The sequence below is a fragment of the Strix uralensis genome, chromosome 1 (genome assembly GCF_047716275.1).
Source record: "Strix uralensis isolate ZFMK-TIS-50842 chromosome 1, bStrUra1, whole genome shotgun sequence".
In the NCBI taxonomy this organism is placed as follows: Eukaryota; Metazoa; Chordata; class Aves; order Strigiformes; family Strigidae; genus Strix; species Strix uralensis.
Genome location: NC_133972.1, coordinates 34,284,346 through 34,307,227, shown reverse-complemented (window position 1 = coordinate 34,307,227; position 22,882 = coordinate 34,284,346). Strand labels below are relative to the sequence as shown.

The window sequence follows — 22,882 nt, the reverse complement described above, 5'->3', positions numbered from 1 at the left end:
GGGCTCTCACGCTTCTGGCCACATCCATCGGCTGGCTTGGACCTCGCCTTTGGTACCGGGCTTATAAAATCTGCCCCAGACGCTACCAACACCGCAAACATTTCTCGAACAGTTCTCCTGGACACATGTGGCGGGGAGCAAACAGCAATGTCACACATCAAACCCCCAACCATAGGACCTTGCCCTGCCGGCGTTGGCAGGAGAAGGAAAAGGCCTAACACGAAGCGAGCTAGGAACATACTTCATTTTCCTGTTCCTCTGACCCGCTGAAACGATGCTTGAACAAGACTGGGTTCACTTGTTAACTCCAGCGTAGAAGATTTAACGGTGAAGTTCACAAAAGAAGAATAATTCGCCCCAAATGACTGAACAAGGTCATGAGGAATTTCGGGTCCCAGAGTTACACCGGATAAAAAGAACATGCAGTAACGTAACACCAGAGTAAAAATATAAAGTTTCCATTTTTTTATTTTCCTTGTGCGCTGTTCCACTGTATACATGCAACCAAATACTTTCGCATATTAAAAGAAAACTGTATATACATATAGATGATACATATAGAAAACAGTGATGTCATATAAAGATATTGCATTTTGTGAACCGTGTCAAAGAAATTACATCCATTTGGTAAAATTATTAATCAAAAAACATTCTTATCACCACTTTGTTGCACATGTAAAGAAATCCCACACCCTTTAGTCCCAAAGGAAGAAAAAAAAACAAGGGGAAAAAAAAAAAAAGGCATTTGAACGAAATAGGTCATGGGTTCTTTTTTTATTATTTACAAGTCTGTAAAACACCGTTCCTGTATGAAATATACATTCAGATATTCTCAACAGCAAATTACCTTAACGATAGGACACCGTATCCTTTGTAAACTGATATAGAATTTTAAATATTTTCCTTTTTTTCTCTTTTCTTTTTTAAATTGCATTTTTTTTTCACGCTTTGGTTCCTGCAGGGAAATATATATATTTATAGATATTTAAAATAACTCCGAACGACTCTCCATTCTTTGCATACGTCGACTGGGCGACAAAGTAGAGCTCGTGACATTTAAAGTAGACAACAACAAAATTACCGTATTTACATTGTTTGGCTTCTGTTTCAACTCCTTACTAGTCACCTTTAAACGAACATGCGATCGAGTTATTTTAATGATCCAATGTTAGTGCATTGCACAATTCCAAGTTTTAATTAAGTGTTGTGTGGTATTTGCTAAACTGTCGTTCTCCACAGGTATTTCCTGAAGAAAGTTTGTGAGCCAGAAGCCAGAAGGTTAGTTTCCTTTATGGAGCTGTTTCTTTTAAAACGCTGAAATTCACACTCTTTTTGCCGTTTTATTTTTAGTATTTAAATATGATTTGTCTCCGAAAAGATGGCAACGCATAGTCAGTTGTCATAAATAAAGCGAGAGCTAATTAAAATTTGCTAAATCTTTTTTTTTTCTTCAGTGATTGTTTCTTTACGATATATGGCGAATTTATACCTGATTTTTAAAAGTAAATAATTAAGTCTTTCATTTAGTTCTCTTTCTTCCCCCTACCCCCTCCCTCCCCACACCCCCAAAGGAAACACTATTATAACCATCACTACATCCATATTACAACTGCTCGCGGTTGGCCTCGTGAAGGTGTAGGCATGTCATCCCCCCCTCCCTTGAATTCTCTGCGTGTGTGTGACAACCCCCCCCTTAAATTCTCCTTTCAAACCCACGGGCAAGGGAGAACTGCCTCCAGCTTAGACATTTTCCGCTAAGGAAGGACAAAAGATTATTCCTCAGAGTTTATCTATCTTCTGCAGTGGTCCTGGTCGGGCGAGCTGGACCTGGCAACCTCTAGCCAGCTGTTCCGCAGCAGCACAGGGGCGAGGGAGGGCCGGGGGTGGGCGAGTCCGGGGACGGAGGGGTGCCGTCCCCGCCTGTGCCTGCCGAAAGCGGCAGCAGGGAGAGCCGCAGTGCCTGCAAAGGTAAGAGGTATGGATTTTGCACTCAGAGGTGACGTGCACGTTTAGAAATGGATGCCATGTGTGTCAAAACCAAATCGATTCCAGTTGATATGTAAATATATATATATATAAAAATTCATCACTGAAGTTCCAGAGTAGATTTACATGTATGTAAAACCTTGGATTCTTCTAGTCCCGTCAGATACACACCTCCTTCCTCCATGTAACCCCGTGGCTTGACCTTGTCAAGGGCGAAATCTGAATTTAATCTCGTCTTGAAAAACGCTATGAGTTTTAAAGTAGTGGATTAGCTGAGTAATATTGTAATCGGTCCCTGTTAATTTTTTTTTCTTTCATTCTTCTGTTCTGAAACCATATTTTCACTTGGCGGTCGGTCAGATTGAGCATTCGGGAGAGCTGGAGGCGTTTCTCTTTGTTTATGTAGACACTGAAGAAGAATTCCCTTTCTAACTCTCTGATCTGATATTTGGTGTATGGGCATCTCTTTTTACGGGTACGTTGTCCACCTGTGGAGTCAAAAAAGGCAGAAGCGTTTGAGACCCGGCAGTGGCCGGCGGCGGGGGCTGAGGAGGGGGGTGGGGGGCACTCAGGCAAAACACATTAATATGGAAAAGACGCGTTTTGCCCGCTCCGGGGCCGGCGTTGGCAGGTCCGAGGCTGGGAGCCAGCCCTTCGCCTTGGCGGCTGCGGGCAGCCTGGGACCGGGACCCGCCGGGACCCTCCGAGGCCCTCAGGGACCCGCCGAGACCCGCCGGGACCCGCAGCGCGGCGGCCCCGGGCGACAGGGAGGGCGAAACTCCCGCCGAGCCGCGGGGATCCGGCCTCGCTGCCTCCGCGGGGAGGGCGGCCGGAGGAAGGAGGTGGTGGTGGTGGTAGCGGGGGGTTCCTGCGGATTTCACGAGCTGGAGGAAACCCTTTGTAGACTGCTCCGCCGGGCGCCAGACACACGGAGCTGCCCCGGGAGCGGCCATCACCTGGCTGCCTGCAGCAGGCAGCGCGGGGTCGGGCAGGGGGACCCACGCCCAGCGCTCCCCGAGCCCCTTCCCGCCCCGAGCTCGCCCTCCTCCCCTCGACTAATCCCGGCTCTGCGTCCCCAGCGGAGGAAAATCCCCTGAGCCCTCGGCTAAGGCGCCTCATTCTCCCCCAGCCGGCTATTTTCAAGCCCGCTCTCCACCGCATCGAGGTATTCTCCTCCCGATTAGCCATTACGGTTTTAAAGTTCATTAAGCAGAATATAAAAGGTTTCAAGGTTCAGGAGCTCTTTACATTAAACGTAGCTGCTATCCCTTTAAAAACTTCCTTTTCTGGTACAGTTCATTGTCGAGGTATTTTTCCCCCGAGCCGTATACTAGCTTTGCCTTTTAAAAAGCCCACATAAAAAAATCAGACTTTGACAGATTGAATAACAATTGTAAGTAACAAACTGTTGGACAGAAGGCAACACGTAATTGCCACAGTGCCTTAGTAAAATGGCTTCCTTTAGACAAAAAGGCCAGCTTTAGGTTAATTTGTTTCTTTTAATATATTGCTACAGTTCAGGCGGCTACTTTATCTGTTAAACGCTATTCTAGTGCAATCGTTAAAACGGTGAAGGCTTTGAATTCGGCTCCTAACTAGACTTCTGGTGCAACACATGGCTTTTATAAAATCACTGGATTACATTGATATCAAAGGAGTCAGGATCTCCTTTTTTTGCCGAATTTACAGGCACCGAACGTACGTTATTATATTTTCGAGAGTTGACCACAGAGCTCTTTTTTATTATTATTTAAAAGGGGAAAAAAAAAAAAAGAGGAAGGAGAAAGAAAAATTTTTTTTAAGGCATCCATTGCCCGGTGGGTATTTCACGGCCAATTTCAGCACTAAACACGTGATCTCGCCTTTTATAACAAAGTTTTGTTGGGGGAAATCTAAAGGCCCTTCATAAACCTTATATGCTTATAAAACAGCATATAAAAATTTAACAGCGGCGGTGCGCTAGATTTCAAGCTGCCTTTCCTAAAAGCGCTCGGGCGCTGCCTTTATACGTACTGGAGCTGCCGGATTTCTCCTCATTGTTGCCGGAAGATGACTCGGGGCTGCTGCTGCTCTCCGGCCGCCTCCGCCTCTCCTTCTCCGCCGCCGCCGCCGCCGCCGCCCTGCCGCAGCCGCCCTCCGAACTTGAAGTTGCCGCCGCCGCCGCCCCGGCGGCCGCGGGCGCCTTCTCGCCACTCTTGTCTACCGGGTAGTCCGCTGAGGCCAGGTTTTCCGCCGTGCCATAAGCCGTCTCGAAAAACTGGTCGAAAGCCTGGGGTAGGACCCCGTTCCTGCCCACCGTGCTATAGAAATTGGAGGAGACGGTGGTGCTGGGGTGGTAGACGTTCGCTGTGTTTTTGCCGAACATCTCGCCCATGCTAGCAGTGTTGGTGGCAGGCAGGCAGTCTCTGTGCATGATCTCCTCTGCGGAGTAGCAGTGGGGCAGATTGTTCCTGGGGTGCCATTTACTGGAGGGATCAATGGCATATTCCCTGAAGGTAACTTCTCTCACAGGTTGGACCTGGGGTAGGTTGGAGGAGTAGGAGTATGTCATAGGGCGAGAAGACGGGGTCTGGGGCAAAAAAGAAGGGAGGCTGGAAAAATCAGGACCCGAGACGTAGTAAGTACAACTTGGCAAATACATGTTAGAGGAACAAGGAACACGCTCATCAAAATCCATCATTAGGGCTACCTCGGCTTCTCCGCATTAGCTGAGCTTAACATGATTCTCTAACGCAGCTGCCTCTTTGAAGCAGATCCGTGAAGTAAGAGATGGGGAGACGTAAGCTGACGTGGAAAGCTCTCCCCGGCGGCGGCAGGGAGGTGCGGTCACGTGGCCCGACGTTGACATTGACGAGCGGCGGGTCCGGGCCCCGCTCCCTTTGTGGCCATCGCGGGGGGAAGCAACAGCTCGTCGCCAGCGCCTAAAGGCGAGCGAGCGCAGGTTGCCCGGGGGGGTGGCCCTGGGGGACACAAAGCCGCCTGGCCCCTACCCCCAGACTTAGCCGCCCGGCCCATGGCACCCACTGGCTCTGGAGTAGAGAGGCTTAGCAATCCCCCCCGGGGTTCGGTGAGACCTTTCTGTTTGTTTGGGGGCTTGCTGGGGCGTTCGGCGGCTCGCCTCCGAGAAGGAGGGCACAGGAGAGGCGCAGGCACGTTTCTTCTGGAAAGCTGCTTCCGAGCAGGAAACGCTTCCGAAGAAATCGGCTGGGGGCTTTTTCTCCCTCTCTTCCCCCCCCCCCCCCCCCCCGACTTTGTTTTGGTTCTGTTTGGGCTTCCCCCCCCCCCCCCCCCCCCGAAAAAAAGAAAAAGAAAAAAAAAAAAAGCCCTCGCCCCGCAGGGTTTTTCTGGAAACGTTACTAGGAAGAATGTGCCAGGGTCAAGTCTGTACTGATTTTCATGGTGAATAGATTACATGCTTGCATTCATGTTCACTTCCGAAGCGCTTAGTGTCTTCCTTCCCTTACTTACATATTAACCTCAAATACCCCGCGCAGCTTCAGCCAGGCTTTACTGGAGGTAGTTAACAATGTCGGGGTGCCAGGACGCAGGTTCTCCCTCCTCACCCCCTCCAAACCGTCCCTTCCCTCGTTCGCGTCGCCAGAGAGCCCTTGAAATTGCAGACCACGGAGCTAAAGAGTGTTTGCTGATCTCTCCGCCTCAACGCTGCCGCTAAATACTTGGAAAACCAGTGGATGTTGGGCTACCCCGGCTTGACAAATACTCCGAGTTTAATTGCCAGAAGCCTAGTTAAAATTATTTGACATACTGTTAACCCCTAGGAACAAACTTGCCGTACCGAGATACTTTCCTTTTTGCCTCGTACCGTCGCTGAAGGCTGAGACCCAGGGAGACCTGTTTTAAAAACGTGGTTAAACTTTTACTATTGTTGCATGAAAGGGATGATATAGAAAGCGGATTGTTCAGGGCAGAGACTAAAAAGTACTTCTCTGCCAATAAAAATGCACACCCCACCGAAAGAGCAGAGCCAAAGAAAACAGAGAAATACGCCAAAGAATACAGCACCTTTTGAGGCACGGACATCCCTAGGCTCTCGGAAAAAATATTTTTTTGCTATTCTGATGCTCGATTTCAGAAAAGAAATATTTGGGTTCCGGCTGGATTTCATCAAAATAGAAAAACAGAACGGCACAAGGCTATTGTGAAGTCGGTGCTCTTAGGAAATTAGACGTAGTTCAAGATCCATGCCCCCATGGACTTTGGAGGCTAACGGAAGGGAAACGAAAATGTTAGGGAAAGAATATTTGGATTTTCCACCCTCTTCCTCTGCAGTGCTGTGGAAGTATTTATATATCCGGAGAAAGTTCTCTAGTAAATTCTGGAGATCTTCGGTATTTAAATGTCAACATCGATTTGTTTATTTATTGCTTAGCTTATCGTAACTGACTCAATAACAAATCTAATCATGTTGTGCACAGAGAAAATATTCTCATTATGTATTTTCCCTACATTATAGTTAACTATTGCGTTTGAATTCAAGCTGTAAATTCAATATTATCAAGTAATTACTTTGTAGTGGAGTAAACTAATTTATTAGCATTAATGTTTATATGCCTTTTTCTTATTTTACAAGGGTTACCGTTCACAAATCAAATGCTCTGGACGTATCCCTGTAATGAACTCTTTATTTTGGTTTGCTGCAAGAACTTCTCATGCTCACTGCATGTCTGCGAGCTGAACTTGAAATTAATGAATTAATCTTCCAGCTTGACATATTTGCTAGAAAGTGGATGGAAAGAGATTGCATGTCGTCAAAACCGCTAGCAGAAGACTGCAGTGGCGTTTAGGGACTGTAAAATGGTTTGGGGGTTTTCCCTCTCTCTCCCTCTCTTTTTCTTTTCTTTTTTTTTTTTTTTTTTTTTTTGTTTTGACTTGGGGTGGGGGGTGCGACAGCTCTGGTTGGCTTTTTCCTTAAAACTATACTTTTGCTCGCATTTGCTTCCCCCCCCCCCCAGCTTTTGCGGGGGCTGGGGGGTGGGGTTGGGGGGTCGGAAGCCCTCTTTTGGTATCCAAGCACTGTTTATTTTCCCTGTGTCCCCCCACCCTTCAATTCCGTCGATGAAAAACCTCTCCCCACACCCTGCACACACGCAGACACCCCTCCCTTCAAACAAAAAGGAATGTATAAGGATTTCAGTGACTTTGAGATAACAAAGGCGCCACCATTGCAGAGCCTCGCCCCGCCTCTGTGCGATGGCAAACAAATTCTTGCACTTGTATTAGGGCTTTTAAGGCTATAATTGAACACGGCGCGTCTAGGAGAACCGAAAACAGTTCTAGACTGACCTGCGGTTTTATAGCACTTTGGCAGTCAACTTCAGCTTGTGTCAGAGCAGACATGACAGAGCTGCCCAGCGCTTAATCGCAGGACGCCACCTCCTCGGACTCACTGCAGCCCCCCTCTTGCATTTCAATAAATTTCAACCCTTGGGGCTAGAAATGGGGAGCGGAGCTGGCACAGGTTCGTATGGGGCTCTTTCCCGCTCCTCTCTGAAGCCGGGGCTGTGGCGCCGTGCGAGGCTCCGCCGTGCCAGAGGTCGGGGCTGCCTCTGGGAAACAAAGGGAAATCAAGGCAAGGAGGGCGAGCAGGCGACTGGAAAGTGTCGTGTGCGTGGGTGTGCGTGGGTCTGGGCAGATGCGTGCGTGCACAGCATGCACACGGGCAGCCCCGGTGACACTTCTGAATCGCTCGAGCTGTCCCCCCACTCCCGTCTGGTCCCGTCCCGTCTCGTCCCGTCCCCGTCCTCCCCCCCGCCTCCCCAAACCAAGCAGCCTATTTCTTCAAGCGGGTTTGCAACGCCAGGGGACCCCAAAACGCCTCCCGGTTCTGCCTGCAGAGCAAGCGGGGAGGGCGATGGGGAAGGCGGAGAGGGGCACAGCTCGTCTGGGAGCCAGTAGACACCCAAGGCACAGGCTGCTCTCTGCTTTATTTGCTGTTAAGTGAAACAGAGATAATGTACGCTTAAAGCCCCGGAATGTGTGGGTAATTGCAGGGAGCCTGCTGTTAAGTTGCTGTGTTCAGCACAATTATCAATGTTGATTATTTGGTCTAATGTTGAATTGCTCTTTTAATACAGTAATTGGGACTTCCGCGTTGAGGAAGGGGGAAAATCGAGCCTTCCCCTCGCTAACCTCACTGAAAACAACATAAACAAAGGCAGGCATTTCGTTTGGAGAAGCAAAATGCATTCGTTACGCCTTCCCATGTATTTCGGCCGGATTAGAGAGGGTAAAACCGCTCTGAATTTGGGAGCTCTGCTGCAGGACGTTTTTGCAAAGGACAAGCGTGGCCAAGAGGTGGGGAGACTGTGAGCACATTTACCCATAGCTAAGCTAAACAAAGCGAGGAGAAAAAGCTACATCTCTTCTTTGGAGGAATATAAACAGAGCTAGGACGCCTCGATAGCCCAGCTTTTATATATACAGATGGCGTGCAAGGGGAACTGTTTAACTTACTACCGCTCGTCTCCAAAAGGTCAAGTTCTATAGTGTCTAAATTGTTCTCTTTTTGTACCGGGTTTTGCTTGAAAAATTTTGAAGCCGGCCATTTACCTTGCCAGTAGGGTGGGTGCCTGTAATTAACAGGAGAAACTTGTGCTAAGAGGAATTTGCGTCGAGGGGAGCTAATTAAAATATTACACGATCGCTGGCTTCAATCGCTGCTGCTCCTCTTGCATAGAAAGGGTGAGGGGTGTTACGGCTCGAACAGGAGAAAATTTCTCAGGAATTGGGACAGTGTTTTGTAAACTTGCGGATTGATTGCAGTCTACAAAGGCTTATTAGAAAAAACGTAATATGAGGGAATTGGCAACGTTGTTGCCAACGAAAAGCGCACCCCCTTCCCACCTTTTCCAATGAAAATAAGGCCAGAAGGCGATAATTCTTCGCAAAATTTGCCAGGAATGCAGCTTCAGAGAAGCGTGTTTATTGTTTGGATTTTAAATATCTTGGGCTCAGAAGCTCTTAACTGGCATTTATTCTTTTCTCTTTGCCTTTTTGTCCGTTATGGAAAGGAGCTATACATAGCTATCTATTATTTAAAAAAAAAAAAAAAACAACAAACCAACAACTAAGTGCATTCCCTTAACGCTGCAATGGAAAGTAGTGTTGCAACAGTTAGATAAGATTTTTCAAATTATTTAAATAATAAGTAATTTTTTGTATCGGCGAGATGGAAGCCGCGTGCTGTGATATGGGACAGACTATTTATTATCCAAAACCTGAAGAGGTATGGTTGTGATTTTGCTAGGAAACGTGTAAAGAGAAAGGGCAGATGTAAAGAGGATTAAAGTCAAGGTTATTCTTTTGTTGTTATATTTAATCGCGTTACATCTCGAAGGGCTGCGCTCATCTTGGCGTCGAATATTTTAGATAGATTTTTAGTATCAATTACCGAAATCCTTTCATTTCCTTTGTCACCTTCCCTATCTTTTTCAGTATCTGAGATGGAAAAGCTTCAGGGGGTGGTTGTTTTTTCCCTCTTCCCAACCCTCCTGTTTAGTTTAACCATTAGGATTAAGCGGCTACGGACCTAAAGAGATCTACCCGTCGTCGACAATCAACCATGGTATTTTGCATCCCTTTGCGCTGATGAACATCCGAGGGCTCTCTCTGAAGGCAGACCCTGACTCCGATAGCTGCAACAAGCCGAAATACCGAGGATATCTTTTTAAAGAGAGGAAGACACTTCCAGTCAGACAACTTCTCTTTTTCGAGAACTATTTTCTTGACCTTTTGCAGCCAAACGATTTATTGTTGTAACAGGCTGCCGGCGCCTTCACAAGCGCGGGGAGTCTCTCCTAACGCCGTGTCTCCTCACGCCCTGGCTTCCCAGCCCTGAGCGCCCAGGCTCTGGGGCGCTGAACCCCTCTGACATTTTGTTTACATTTACCGCTCGTATCTTGCTCCTGAAGGACAATGCAGGCAGATTTGGCAATCGGGAGGCATAAGAAAGTATTTTCTCAAACAGTCAAGTATACCAGAAATTGATTGACTGACGATGCTACCCATAAATGTCTCCTTTTCTCCCCTTGAACGCTCTGCGAGACTTGCCCGACACATGAAAATGCACATCCAGTCATTCATTTTCACCCCCATCTATCCAGATACAGGTGCAAGAGACTTCTGGCAAAAATAGGGTGGGGGAGAAGGGTGTCTAGACCAAGCGGCGGGCTCTAAAACGAGTGTGAAAGCAAATTTCGCTGGTTATAATCCGCCGGTACAGAACAGCAGGCGTTTTCCACCGACTCCCATCCAGACCCACAAAGAACCGGGTCGTTAGCGCCGTTCGTAGTAAGAGGGTACCAGTCCTCTTTCATGCCGGCGTATTTTATGTCGAATTAATCAGAGCGGTTTGGGGAACATCCCCAGCAATCCCTTGAAAGTGCGGGGCTATTAAACGACGCGGTTATCCCTACGGACGGCCACCTCGCAGGCGATGTTCCCATGCAAAGTTCACCCGCAGCCCGGAATGCCGCTTTACCCTGCACATTAAAAAAAAAAAAAGAAAAAAAAAAAAAGTCCGCCAAAACATTCCCATGTCGACTTACATTTAAAAGTATTGCTACAACTGATGCCTTGAACTTGACCTTAGATTTGTTAATCCAGGAAATATATTCAGTGAGAGGAAACAAAATCCTACTGCATTGCTTCTGACAAACGAGTATTTTTCAGCCTACTAATTCAGGATGCAAACAACACACCAGAGTTATGAGATATATAACGTGCCCTCTAGATTAAGAGCAGAAAGCTACAGAAAGTGAACTGCCTCAATGCCGAGACAAGCCTATCGTAGCTAGGCTGTTCCTGTGATGCCAAGGTCCACACTTCGCCACAGAAATTCAAGTCAAGGTAATCGACTGGGATTCTCATCTAAATTGAATTTTATAGGATATAAGGTTCTCTCTAATGTACATTGAATTTTAACAGTGATTTATAAAGGGTTTTCTTTCTTTTTTTTTTATTTTTTTTTTTTATTTTGCCCAACTCGCCAAGAAACACATCAGAATTTACTGTACTACACTGCTAACTTTATAGGAGAGCCTTACTCACATATCGTGAAACCCACCGAAGTAAAGATATTTCTTCATCAAGGATTATTTTAGGGGGCGGGTACAGGAAGTATCACTCTACCGGGGCTGTCAAATCAACGACTTCAAAGCCCCAACTTCATATTTTGATGGACTCTCACCATTGCACTGTAGCGAAGGCACCCGTACTTGTGTAACCTTTATAGGCAGCTATTTGTCTGACACAAACTTAAAATGAGCGCCGCAGTTGAGGATGCAGCCGTATGCCCACGTACGGCTCAGCCGGCTCTATAAGGACCCCTCCTTGCCTGTTCTCTCGTATGTCACGCAAAGATACCCATAAAAATAGCTCTCCCTCTAAGCTTAATATGGCTGCTCCTGCCTATGCCGGGGTGGAAGCCCGCTCACGGTCCCCCTTATTTCCCTTTCCCCACTTTTCAACAGACGCCAATACTAATATCACTTCTTAGAGGAATCGGGGCGCATCAGCACGACAGGTCCACGCCACAGAGGCCGGGGGAATTTGGGCAAAATCCCCCGAATCAGACCGGGCGGAGTGCGTGGGTTACTCGTCCATTCTCTTTCGGTTTTATTTTCCCATCAAGTGTCCGTACAGCACGGTATTTTAATTTTACAAACCCTCACATATTTAAACATAAAGCAATCACTAGCTAGAAGCGAAGCCTATCCAAGATTGCTTTGTATTAAAATCCATCATTTTTTATGCCTAACCGAGGGCACCTCGAAGGCTAAAACCAGACTTAAAATACCCTGCTTTTCCATTACTCCTAGCCCAAGCCGACCAGAGAGGCCGATTTATGCCACCAGGAATAAATGAAAGCACTTGGCTTGGTGCGTTCAAATCAAGGTGGTTGCGACGAAGTTCAGCTTAATTTAAGCTGGCAGGTTACAACGCCCGGCTGGCATTTTTCTCTCTAAATACACAGAGGCAATGGCGAAAAGCAGACAGGTCAAACCGCCTTCCCCTGCTTCCTTCCACGAGGAGCCGTCCGCCCTCCTCCCCGGGTCTTGAACGACTCAAATAATCTCAAAGGCAAACACGCGGGAATAAAACAACCGGGAAGAAAACCCAAGGAGCCGCTTTTCCACGCAGCCTGACCCAACGTTGCAAGACAACCCGGCGCAGCACAAAGCCAAGCAACCAGCATCTCTCTCTGCAAGTCTGCCTGCGCCCTGGGCTCTGCCCCCAGCCTCTCCCGGCCCACTTTCCTGCCAAGATCCTTCTTTGCTTTCCACCTATGCTAGGCTGGGAAGCAGCATTTCTGGGAAAGGTGGAGCCGGCACCCAAGCTAGGAGAAGCAGTCTTACTTTTCTCAACGGGCTCTCCGGCTCTATTAGCATCAACCCAGGCAGCTGCCTTCACCCAGGTCCCCGCGGCAGAAGCGGCCTCGCACACCGTGGGAGAACGGGAGCGGGATGGGTGGGTGGGCTGGGGGGAGAGCGGGGGCCTGGGAAACCCTCCACAAAGGCCTTCCAAATGACTTTGCTCCAGTCATGCGGGGGGCTTTGCGGGGGGACCGGGTGGGTGTTTGTTGTTGGCTTGTTTGCTTAATTCACCACCGAGCAGGGGGAGAGGAACAACATTCAGCCGTTTCCAGGAAGAGCATGAAAATCTTACCCCAGCATCCAGAAGTCTCTCGCCTGTGCAAAAAATATATCCCCACGGAGACTGACAGCTAGGATCCCGCGCTGGGCTGTAGATCTCCAGATCAATGAGGATGGATTGCACATTTTTTGGTGTCCTCACTTACAGATTAAATATACCCGGTCCACAAAATATTCCTTCTCGATCTCTGAGTGACTTGGGTTGCTGTTGATTTGGGGTTTTATATTTTTTTTTTTTTTTGGTTCTAGTTGTTGTTGGTCTGCCTTTAGACGGAGAGAAATCTAGCCACTAGGGCACATCGTCCTTCCTGCCAGCTTCAGGCAAAATGCAGCAATATCACAGGCTAATGACGATTATTGCTGTTATTATTACTACTTTTATTGCTATTTATTTTTTCCCCTATCTCTCTGTCTCTCCTGGTCCCCTAGGATTTCCGATGCCGATATGCACACAAGGTGATTGCAGGAGGCTAAAATGCTGTCTAATTCCACGGATTCCCATCGCACGAGAAGGAGAGGGGAAAAAAAAAAAGTCCCAGTGTTTTTGATCACGGGACACCCGGCCGTTCCTCTCCAGTACACCCCGGGTCACAGTACAGTAATGACCGTGGGTTGTGCGTTGTAGGACTTGACCTTTCCTACGTAGAAGAGGGCGCTTTCCTCTACGCTACGGGGAGGGAAGGGAGGGGGGAGCGGCGGGAGGAAGAGAGATGCTCTCTTTGGGGATGTTTAATCACAGTTCAGATCTAGGAACGGGCAAAGCTTCTGCCTTTCAGCACGCCATGTTGAAACTATTCACTGGAGCAAAAAAAAAATATTTTTTTTTTTTTTTCTGAGGGGGGTGCGGAGGCGGGAGGGAGGCCGGAGGGAGGAGGGAGGGAGGGAGGGAGGAAAGACTTAATGAACATTTGCATTTCGTACCCTAGTTCATGAATCAACTGCATTCAAGGGGGAGGGGGCCCGGGGGGCAGGGAAGGGCTCATGGCGTGGTTAAAACACCCGCGGCCGGACCCCTGCGGCAGCGGCCGGGGCGCATCGGCCGGACCCGGCACCCACCGCCCCACGTCCCCGACGGTCCACGCGGAAAAGCCACCCCCTGGTCCCCCCCTCTTCTTTTTGGACTCCTTTACTGGCCGAAAACGAGCAAGGCCATCTCTTCAAATCATCATTAAAGTGCATTAAAACGCATCTAGAAGTTATGAATGGCAACAAACGGCCTTTTAGCGCCTGCCAATATTTTTTTTTTGTATTAAACGCTGTCTTGATTTTATTGCTAACGCTGCCCACGGAGAATGCTGAAATGCACCAGGAATGGGGTTTTATTTAAGCCATAGCCATTTTTTTTTTTTTTTTAAATAACTGAAATTTATAGGCTAAAGGCCGAGATGCTTACCCGTTCGTTCAGACGCATACAAAATAAAGTCGCTGCTCTGGAAGCAATGGGCGATTTTCTTTTCTGAGCATTTCGATATTGAGCACCATATTTTTTGTCTTTGCTTCAGAGGCCATCTCAGCTAGCGAGGGTTTTTAAGCGGGAGTCTTTCCGAGAAAAAGGCGGCCGAAAATAGATAGAGCTTTGCAGTTCTACTTATCATTGTTTTTCGGAAATATGCTCCTGTCAAGGTTTATTTCCCATAGCAAACCACCTTTGTTACTGCCAAGAGCTCGAGGCGGGAATAGATTAAATACCGGATTATTCTCTTGGTGGGATAAAACTACAAAACATTTGCTGGACCCTTCCGTCAGCATCAAAGACGTAAGGCCATTTTCTGTCCATGGGAATTTCAAATTTGAAGGACCAAGGACGTCCAGAATTAGGTGATTATAATCCAACATATCCAGACACTGGGAGTTGAAGTATATGTCTCCGAATCCCGCAATAATTACTTGAAGTGAAACTGAACTAATCTTTCTTGTCTTTAAATCATGTTTTGCGTTTTACGCTGGGAATGAAATATCGCTCTGACATTAATGTTTCAATAAATACGCTAAATACACTGTAATAACTTGCTCCCTCTGTCCCTTGCGTCCCTCTGCACATCTGCTAAAATGTTATACCTAACATTTTACTTTCTAGGGGAGCTGAGAAAATGGAGACCCTGCTTTGTTTGTCCAAGTTTTTGTTTTATATTTTGTGTTTGCTTTCTTTTCAAATCCTTCTTACGGCACTTTTTTTTTGTTTGTTTGTTTGTTTTTTAGTCTTTTAACGTCTGCAAATTATACTCCTCACATATATAACTCTACACAGCCAACCAGGCACAATAAGTTCCCCACGACCATTTTAAAACATTCTCTGTAACAAGGGGAATATAAATAATAATTCTCTCCGAACGGCATGCAGGGACGGGCGTCGTGAATTAATGTATCACGATGCTTAATTATTTTCGTTGGTGATATATTTACTTGTAAAACATATTAGGGATGTATTTTAGGACGCTGGCGGCAGATTGGTGAGAGGGGAATATGTAATACAACAGCAATTTGTACTTGAAAATGTATGTGCCAACAGCTTTTGGACGGTAAATGAAGGTAATAAATAACACGAGCACACACACCTCCACACCCGCTCTCCCCCGCGCTCCGAGCCACCTCTCCCCGGCGGAGGGACGGGGGCGCGGGGGGCTTGCGTGGGTGCAGCCGTGGGCCGGCAGACACGCGGGAGGACGGCGGCGGGGGCCGGGCGGGCACGCAAGCCCCGCGGATAGGGAATCTTTCGCCACTCGGAAAGCCGCAGACACCCGCGTCTCCGTGCCCTGAACCTCACCGGCAGCCGGCCGCTGCGCGCAGGGCTCCGCCGGGCACCGCCGCTCCCCGCATCCCCCTCCCGTGGGGTGCCCCGGCGAGCAAGGCCCGGAGCTCCCGGCCCGTACTCACCTGGCCGAGTCACTTGCCCACGGGCGACGTTTCCCGAGCGGGGCCTCCGGCCAGGCCCGAGGAGAAGGCAGCGAGTCCGAGAGGAGCCGCCGGCCCCGCGGGACCAGGCGCGGAGCCGCCGCCGCTCGCCCGCGTGTCCGGGGGAGCCACCCGACGCGGGGGGGGGGGGGGGGGGGGGGCCCTCCGCCGCGGGCCCGATCCTGCTCCCCGACGCAGGGCCGGGAAAGGCGACCTGCTCCTCCCGCCGAAGCCTGCGAGAGCCTCGACGCTGACTGACTTGGAGGGTAGCAGGGGTCCGATCCAAAATGTTACCTTACTCCTGCCAGCGAGCGAGAGTCAAACGCTCCCCTTTTCACGCTGTGAAATATATATGCGGCAGAGCTATTTGAACAGTAGTGGGAATTTAAATTCGCTAATCCACGGTCGGTCTAGAAATGCTTAGCAGATTTGAACGGTAGGTAGTTCAGGGTGAAAACGGAATCTTCAAACGCTAGCTCCGATTAAAAGTTACCTTTAAACAACAACCAAAAAAGCAGTTATTTTACTAACGTCGGCCATATTCTCGTTGTGGGTTTCTTTCAAGGCGCCCCTGAATTATATCGCTCTGGGGCATGGTGTGAAAATGGAAGATCCTGCCTAAGATACAGAGGACTCGAATCCTGCCTATCGCCCTCATCTCCGACCTGCAATACATGTAATTTGCGGCGTGTCTCATGGAATAATTACACAGGTTGCGAAATATAACGGAAGAAACAGAATTATTCACTCGGAGGGAGAACAAGTGTAATTCACCGGTGGCTTTCTCCAAGCAATTCAGCTCCTGAGGGACAAAGCGGTGCAATGAGACGGAGGAAAGGCGGCTGTCCGGTGGGCATCTGCCCGCGGACGCAGGTACCGTCCGTGGGAGACGGGGCCCCGCAGCCGGCCCACAGCTCCCGCCCGCCGCGGAGGGTGTAGTCGGACAGAGCGGCTGCCCGCGGCTCCAGCGGCCCCGGCGTGGGGGTTCGCTGCCTCCTCCAGCTCCGCTGAAAATCCCAGGCCGCGGGGCTGCTGCAAGCGTGGTGGAGGCTGCTGCCTCCCCAGCGGCGAGGGGGGTCCCACGCGGCTCCCCTCGCCCGTGGGCAGCCCAAGGCCCTGCCCGCCAGGGACGGGTTGTTGACCCCTCGGGCGGTGTTGCGCCCGTGGATCTTTGCCCGTTGTCCCTCGCCCGGCCATCAGGCAGCGGGCAGGCCGGGTCCTTGTCATAGGGGGCTGTACCCCGTCACCTCACCGGGAGACGCTGTCACCCCCAAAGCACAGCCCAACTGCACGGCCTGGAAACCGCCTGTCACTTATGTACCGCTCCCCGGCTATTTTCGCAGCGGGCCGGGGGGAAATCTCGCTCGGAAAGTCCCTGATCGGCCTCCGAAGGGATGCAGCCGATATTCCCACGCTCCGCGGCCGCGGGTTTCCCGCGGCCTGAGAAACCAGCACGTTCCGCCGTCCCCGCCCGCCCCGAGAGCTGCGAGCGGCGGGCGGATAAGGCGCTAAAATCCCGCACGGAGCGCAAAGCCCCCGACACGACGGCCTCCTGGAAAACAGATCCCGCTCCTGCAGGTACTTTTCATGTCAGTTATTGTACGAATGCGTTACAGCCAGATCTGAGGGTCGAAAGGCGCTCTGCGCTGATCCCTGCAGAGGTGGGTCCTTTTGAATTTCAGAAACGGAAGGCAAGAAGCGCACAGCTACCACGGTATCTGATACCCTCTAAATGTACCGTAAAGGTCCCCCAATAGCTCTAATTAGAGCTCCAGACCACCGCAGGAGGCAGGCGGCGAAAGCGAACCTCTCTTTGTGCCCGACCAAGCTCGCCCGCCACTCACAGCACCGGCCGGCCGGCGGCTCCTCGCACCTCACCGGCAGCCCCCAGCCCCGCACCGACGGCTCCTCGTACGGCACCCGCACCCCCCGGCCCCTCACCGGCACCCCCCAGGCCTGCACCGGCACCTCCCAGCCCCGCACCGGCGGAGCCCCGTCCCGCCGGGGAGAGCGGAGCACAACCTGCTGCGCGCTCTGCCTCGCAAGTTCAGGCATATTCTAGCTATAAGGGCGCGCGTCGGGCCCCACGCGTGTGCGCGCTCGCGGGGCGGATGCTGCGCGGGTGCGTGCGCGGGCGCGGCCAGGTACGGGCACGGCGCGGCGTCGGCCACCAGGTGGCGCTGTCGGCCCGCGGATGCCGCCGGCGCGCGGAGCTGTCAAAAGTCAAGGTCACAAATCGGCTTTTTTTTACCCCCCTCAAGGTCAAGGTTCCAGGCCTGCCCCGTCCTGTCATCGCCACGCAGCCCCCCGCCACGTTCCCGCAGAGGCCCCGCCAGGCTGGGCAGCGTCCCCCTGTCCCGGGGCCGGCCGTCGGGCCCCGTTCCTCGGCAGGGGCTGCAGCCCTGCGCTGGCATCATCCTGGTCTTCTTCCCCCTGGCCCCCAGCCCCGCTGCAAAATCACTGTTTCACATTACCGAAACATTTATAGTTAAAGAACACTGGTTGTCAGGCGTGTCTGCCCCCAGATAAACACCATCCGGAGAAAAAACACCGTATATACATAAGCTACATCATGGAAGACAACAGCATAACAAGTATAAAACAGATACACTATATATTTCTTACGAAATGCACGTAGGCATGGAAAAATAAAGAGTATTTCTTTCAGGTTTTATTACAGTGACTATTTTATTAACAGTATTAATACTACTATACCTATCTACACGTCTTGGGTTTTCATTTTTCAGTAGAAATATAAAAAAAAATGAGGGTGCACAAGTACATTTTCACAGTGCGCTGATTTTTTTTTTTTTTATTTACAGGATAGCTTCTTATAGTGAATAAAAACAAAATAATGTGCTGGTTGAAATAACTGATTGGATTAAAAGGTGCTGTAAAAAGAATCCCTAAACGTTCTACTGCGGCCTCATAACAGACAATAAACAAGGAGAAACGACTAATTACTTATAGATCAAAATATAGATTATATAAATCAAAATACTTCTGGGGAAAATATATTTCAGTTCAAAGTTCTTGGATATTTTTTTCCAGGAAGTTTTTTTTTTTTTTTTCCCCCCTACTGTAAGGAAATGCCAATGTTCACGTTTTTTGTATCCACACAGAGTCAAATATTAAAAAATTTCCGGGGACTTAGAATATTAATTCTTGAAGATTATTTGAGGTTTAAAATAGGCAGAGTCCTTTAAAAAGTATCTATTGTACGGTCTGCAGGAGAAAAAAGAAACAACAAAACCACCCCAGGTCAGATGACAAGAAATCATCTGTTGAAAGTAAAAAATAAAACCGAAAGACATCTCCAAGCAAATATTTTCCTTTCTATCCCCACTAGTTTGCGATGTTTTAAATTTGCTATCAAGATAGATCCTCCACAGAGCTTCCTTCATTACTGATGTCTCTGAAATCCTTATTCAGTACCTTCGAGGTTTATTATTACTTTTTGACATTAAATGCATTGCTTAAAAACATACAGTAATTGTACATTTTTTTTTTCACTATGGTTTACCTGAGCAGTCATTCAACATACAGTTTGGATTGCAATGGAAGAAAACCAGCTTATGTGTCCACATCGACCTCCTCACGTTAACCAGCTCTCGCATCGTGGCCACGAAGAGTCTCCTCGAATAGTAAGGTCATAGAAGTACTTACAAGTTTCTCAGAAAATCGTGTGTCTTAGTTGAAAGTGTATCTCTCGGGGCTGGGTGTGTGGGCTTTACAGTCTGTCAGTGATACTGGCTGGCTGCTTGGGATTTCAGAACTGTCAGTTTTAACCATTTTGCTACAGCAATATTAAAAAAAAAAAAAAAAAAAAAAGCTATAATTCCAAAGATACAGATCTCTTGTTCTGAAAGAAGAGGTTCATTGTCTTTTCTCTTTTTAATTATTATTAATAATTATTTTAATCTGAACACGAAAAAAAAAGTTCTGAAACTTTTGAGTTGCTGCTTCTCAATTTTTAATCCATTAACTGGTAGTCTTCAATTTGTTGATCACTTTTTTCTCTTTGACCCTTCTGTTTTGGAACCAGATTGTGACCTGTCTCTCTGACAGATTTGTAGTCGCCGATATCCTTCTCCGTTTGTCTTTGGTTATGAATTTATTTGTAGCGTATTCCCTTTCGAGTTCTTTTAACTGGACCTTTGTGTAAGGCACTCGTTTCTTTCTCCCACGCCTGTACGAGTTCGCATCCGAGGGATGCGAAACGACGTCTGGAACAGAAAAACCATGCAGGCAAGCGTTAGAAAATCGCTCGAACCGCTCAGGACATCTTCAAGTGGCACAGGGGTCAGAGTTACAGAGCACTCCTCCGCCTGCCCCGCTCCAGCCTAGCTACTTAAAGCCCGGCTCAGCACCGGGGGTTCCTCTTTCCTGGCCGCCGCGGATAGCTTTTAGGCACGGAAAGGCTCGCCTCTGTCAGCCGGACAAACAACAACAACAAACCCCGCGGAGCCCGGCGAGGGACTCTGGGGAGAATCGCGCGGGGGCTGCAGCGATTTACCCGGCCTGCGTGCTCCCGGGTTTAGGGCAAATAACACCGCAGACCTCCCCGCCGCCCTTTTCAGCTGTTTCCTCTCCCGGGGCCGGCGACGGGGCCGGGCGGGCGAGGAGGGATGCGCCGTGCGCCGGCGGGGGGCGGGGGGCGGCACCGGGGCCGCTCCAGAGCCGCCGGGGCATGTGCGGGCCGGGCCGGGCTGGCTCCGGGGAGCGCGGGCGGGGCGGGAGAGGGTCGGCCCGGGGGTGATCCTGGAGCCCTGCCGACGGGATACCCGGGAGGGGCGAGCGGGGGAGGGGAGGGGGGGGGCAGGGGGAGCCATGCAGGTGTATTACCCGGGAGGGTGGATTTCCAGAGGTGAGGCGGCTGGCTCTGCTCCTTGGGGCAGTACACTTGCCCGTTCCACCCGTTGGTGATGGCCCAGGGCTGGTAGCTGTCCATGGGGAGCAGGGGGTCGTGGCGCGGCTCGCCGGGGCCGCCGATGGCGGGCACCACGGGCATATCCAGGTAGCCGGGCACCGGCTGGTAGGGCCCGGCGGCGTAGCCCTGGTAGAAGGCGAACTCCTTGGCCCGCGACGTGAACTCCTCGCCGGAGACGGAGGTGTCCATGTACTTGTCGGCGAAGGTGGAGGCGGGCTGGGCGCAGGACTTGATGGCGTTGTGGTGGGTCATGCGGCAGGGGTAGTAGCCGCTGCCGAAGTAGCCGTAGGGCAGCGCGGCGCCGGAGGAGCTCTGCACGGCGGCCGAGCAGGGGCTGCACTGCTTGACAGCGGGCTCGGCCATGCCGGCGGCGGGGGCCTCGCTGGAGGTGTAGGCGGCGGCGCTGGGGGCGGCCAGGGGCGCGGGGTGAGCCATCAGGTTGCGGCAGGGGTTGGCCGCCGCCGCCGCCGCGAAGTTGCTGCCGGCGTGAAATCCGTCCATGTTCTTATTGATCTCATCCAGGCTGTTGTCGTAGAGGAACATGACGGGCTCGATCCAGCGGGGGTGGAGGAGCACGGAGGCTGTCATAGCCCGCTCCGCATTGAGACTAGTGGCTCTTTTTTAAAAGCCCCAAAGACTGAAAAAAGAGATACTCAATCTCCGGGACTTGACCAAGGCTGACGCGCCAGTGTCGCGCCAGGCCGGCCCTCATTGGGCCGCCCGCCCCCACGTGATATGCAAAGCAGCTGATAAACATCTGAAGGAATAAAGTGGAGATAATTAAATAACGCAATAACCGCGCGGGGCCGGGTCCCGGCCCGGGGGCGCGGGCACGGGCGCGGGCACGGCGCGGTCCTGCCGCCGCGCGGGGCGCGGGCGCCGCGGAGGGGGGGGGGCGGGGGGGCCCGCCCGTCCGCCCTCCCTCCCTCCCTCCTCCCTCCTCCCTCCTTCCTCTCTCCGGCCCTCCCTCCCCTCGCCACCGAGGCGTGAGCATTTTGGCCCCGTTGTTGCCGCGGCGCGTTCCTCGAGGTGCGGGGCTCCCCCCCGGCACCCCGCCTGATTTCTTCCCTGGGCAGCTTTGCTAGGGCCCTCCCCGTCCCCAGGGCCGCGGAGCCCCGGAAGCCTCCCTCCTCCTCTGCGGGGGGGGGGGGAGGAGGGAGATCAGCCGCACCCCCCCGACCCCCTTCCTCCCCCGGTCTGAAGCACCACCTCTCCCCGGGGAGAGCCGGCGGGGCCCCGGCCCGGAGGCGCGGGGAGCCCTCCGCAAGCTGCGGGCGGAGAAGCGATGCCCGGCCTCACGCCGAGCCAGATAAGGCTCTCGAAGCGGAGCCTCCCGGGGTCCTTTCTGGGTGTTTTCTTCCTTTCTTCCCGCCCGTCGAAAGCCCAAGACCCATCTTGCTTCTCTCGCCACAAAGCCTCAGAAATCAGATAAGAGGAACAGACCAGGAAATCCCGATTTTATTTATTATTATGTTCTAGGATGTGCTCGGGGAGCGGGAGGGTTAACTGGATCTGCATCGCAATTCCGCTGTATTATTTGTTGCTGTAATAATAAAAACCGGGGCCTACAACTCGGCTTGAATCTTTTTTGGCTGTAAAATATCACGTCGGCTTGTATAGTGTGCGCACGGACCCACGGCGCTTTTTTGTGCTGGGAAAAACTGGTTTATTGCCTGAAAATTCTTTTTCTTTGAAGGTCGTACCTCTCTGCAAGCGAAAGCTAGGGAAAAAAAAAAAAAAGAAAAAGCATTCCCTTTTCGTGATAAACGTGAGAATTTTTCATAGGGCGAATTAATTCCTGTTTTTACTATTCCCCACACCTCCCACCGGCGCGGATACGTTTCCCCCCAACATTCAGTTATTCCCACACAACCTTGAACTCAAACCGCTCCATCACTGAACTATCAATAAACTTGACCTAAATCAGCGTTCGTCTCATCGTTAACAGCTCTCAGCCCTCACGCGTGTGGACAAAACAGCCCCAAATACTCCCATCCTGAAAACTAAATTTTTTTTTGGTTGCAATCGCATGTTGCTTTGTTTTGCGCCTGACAGCTCGGCGTATTTATTGTCCTATTGTGCTTCCCATTGACGTTGGAGCATTGTTTTGCCCGCATGGCTACAAGCGCAGAGCAGTCCCGGGACGTACATTGTTACCGAGCAGGCTTTTCCTTGCCTGGCGCGGAGCTGCCAGCCATGAGAAACAGCCCTTTGGCGCCCACGGATTTTTTTTCAAGGTGCTTTTTCCATGCGATGGGTTGGGATACCTGAAGTCGCTGTCATTCCCCTGATCATTTGGCAGCATTTTAGCCGCTTTTTTTCCTTCATTGTAGCCAATAAAGAGTTCCCATTTTGACTTCGCATACTCTTTTCCGCATTCTTCCTCATGGCCAAAAGCAAA

The 22,882-nt window shown here is 50.6% G+C and overlaps 2 protein-coding genes across 3 annotated transcripts; both read right to left on the bottom strand.

Moving 5' to 3' along the window:
- Window positions 1-1,624: 1,624 nt before the first annotated feature.
- On the bottom strand, window positions 1,625-13,136 carry HOXA11 (homeobox A11). Of its 2 annotated transcripts, XM_074862092.1 has the most exons (3): window positions 12,673-13,136; window positions 4,000-4,577; window positions 1,625-2,474 (listed from the first exon to the last, which is right to left on the bottom strand). In XM_074862092.1, the coding sequence occupies exons 1-3, from the start codon at window positions 12,783-12,785 to the stop codon at window positions 2,242-2,244; spliced, it is 924 nt and encodes a 307-aa protein (XP_074718193.1). In that variant the 5' UTR covers window positions 12,786-13,136; the 3' UTR covers window positions 1,625-2,241. The 2 variants fall into 2 exon arrangements, with proteins under 2 accessions (XP_074718193.1, XP_074718203.1); XM_074862102.1 differs by lacking the exon at window positions 12,673-13,136 and having other exon boundaries at window positions 4,000-4,709.
- Window positions 13,137-19,312: 6,176 nt separating this feature from the next.
- HOXA13 (homeobox A13) lies at window positions 19,313-21,069 on the bottom strand. Its single transcript, XM_074891905.1, has 2 exons — window positions 20,397-21,069; window positions 19,313-19,777 (listed from the first exon to the last, which is right to left on the bottom strand). The coding sequence occupies exons 1-2, from the start codon at window positions 21,067-21,069 to the stop codon at window positions 19,533-19,535; spliced, it is 918 nt and encodes a 305-aa protein (XP_074748006.1). The 3' UTR covers window positions 19,313-19,532.
- Window positions 21,070-22,882: the final 1,813 nt, after the last annotated feature.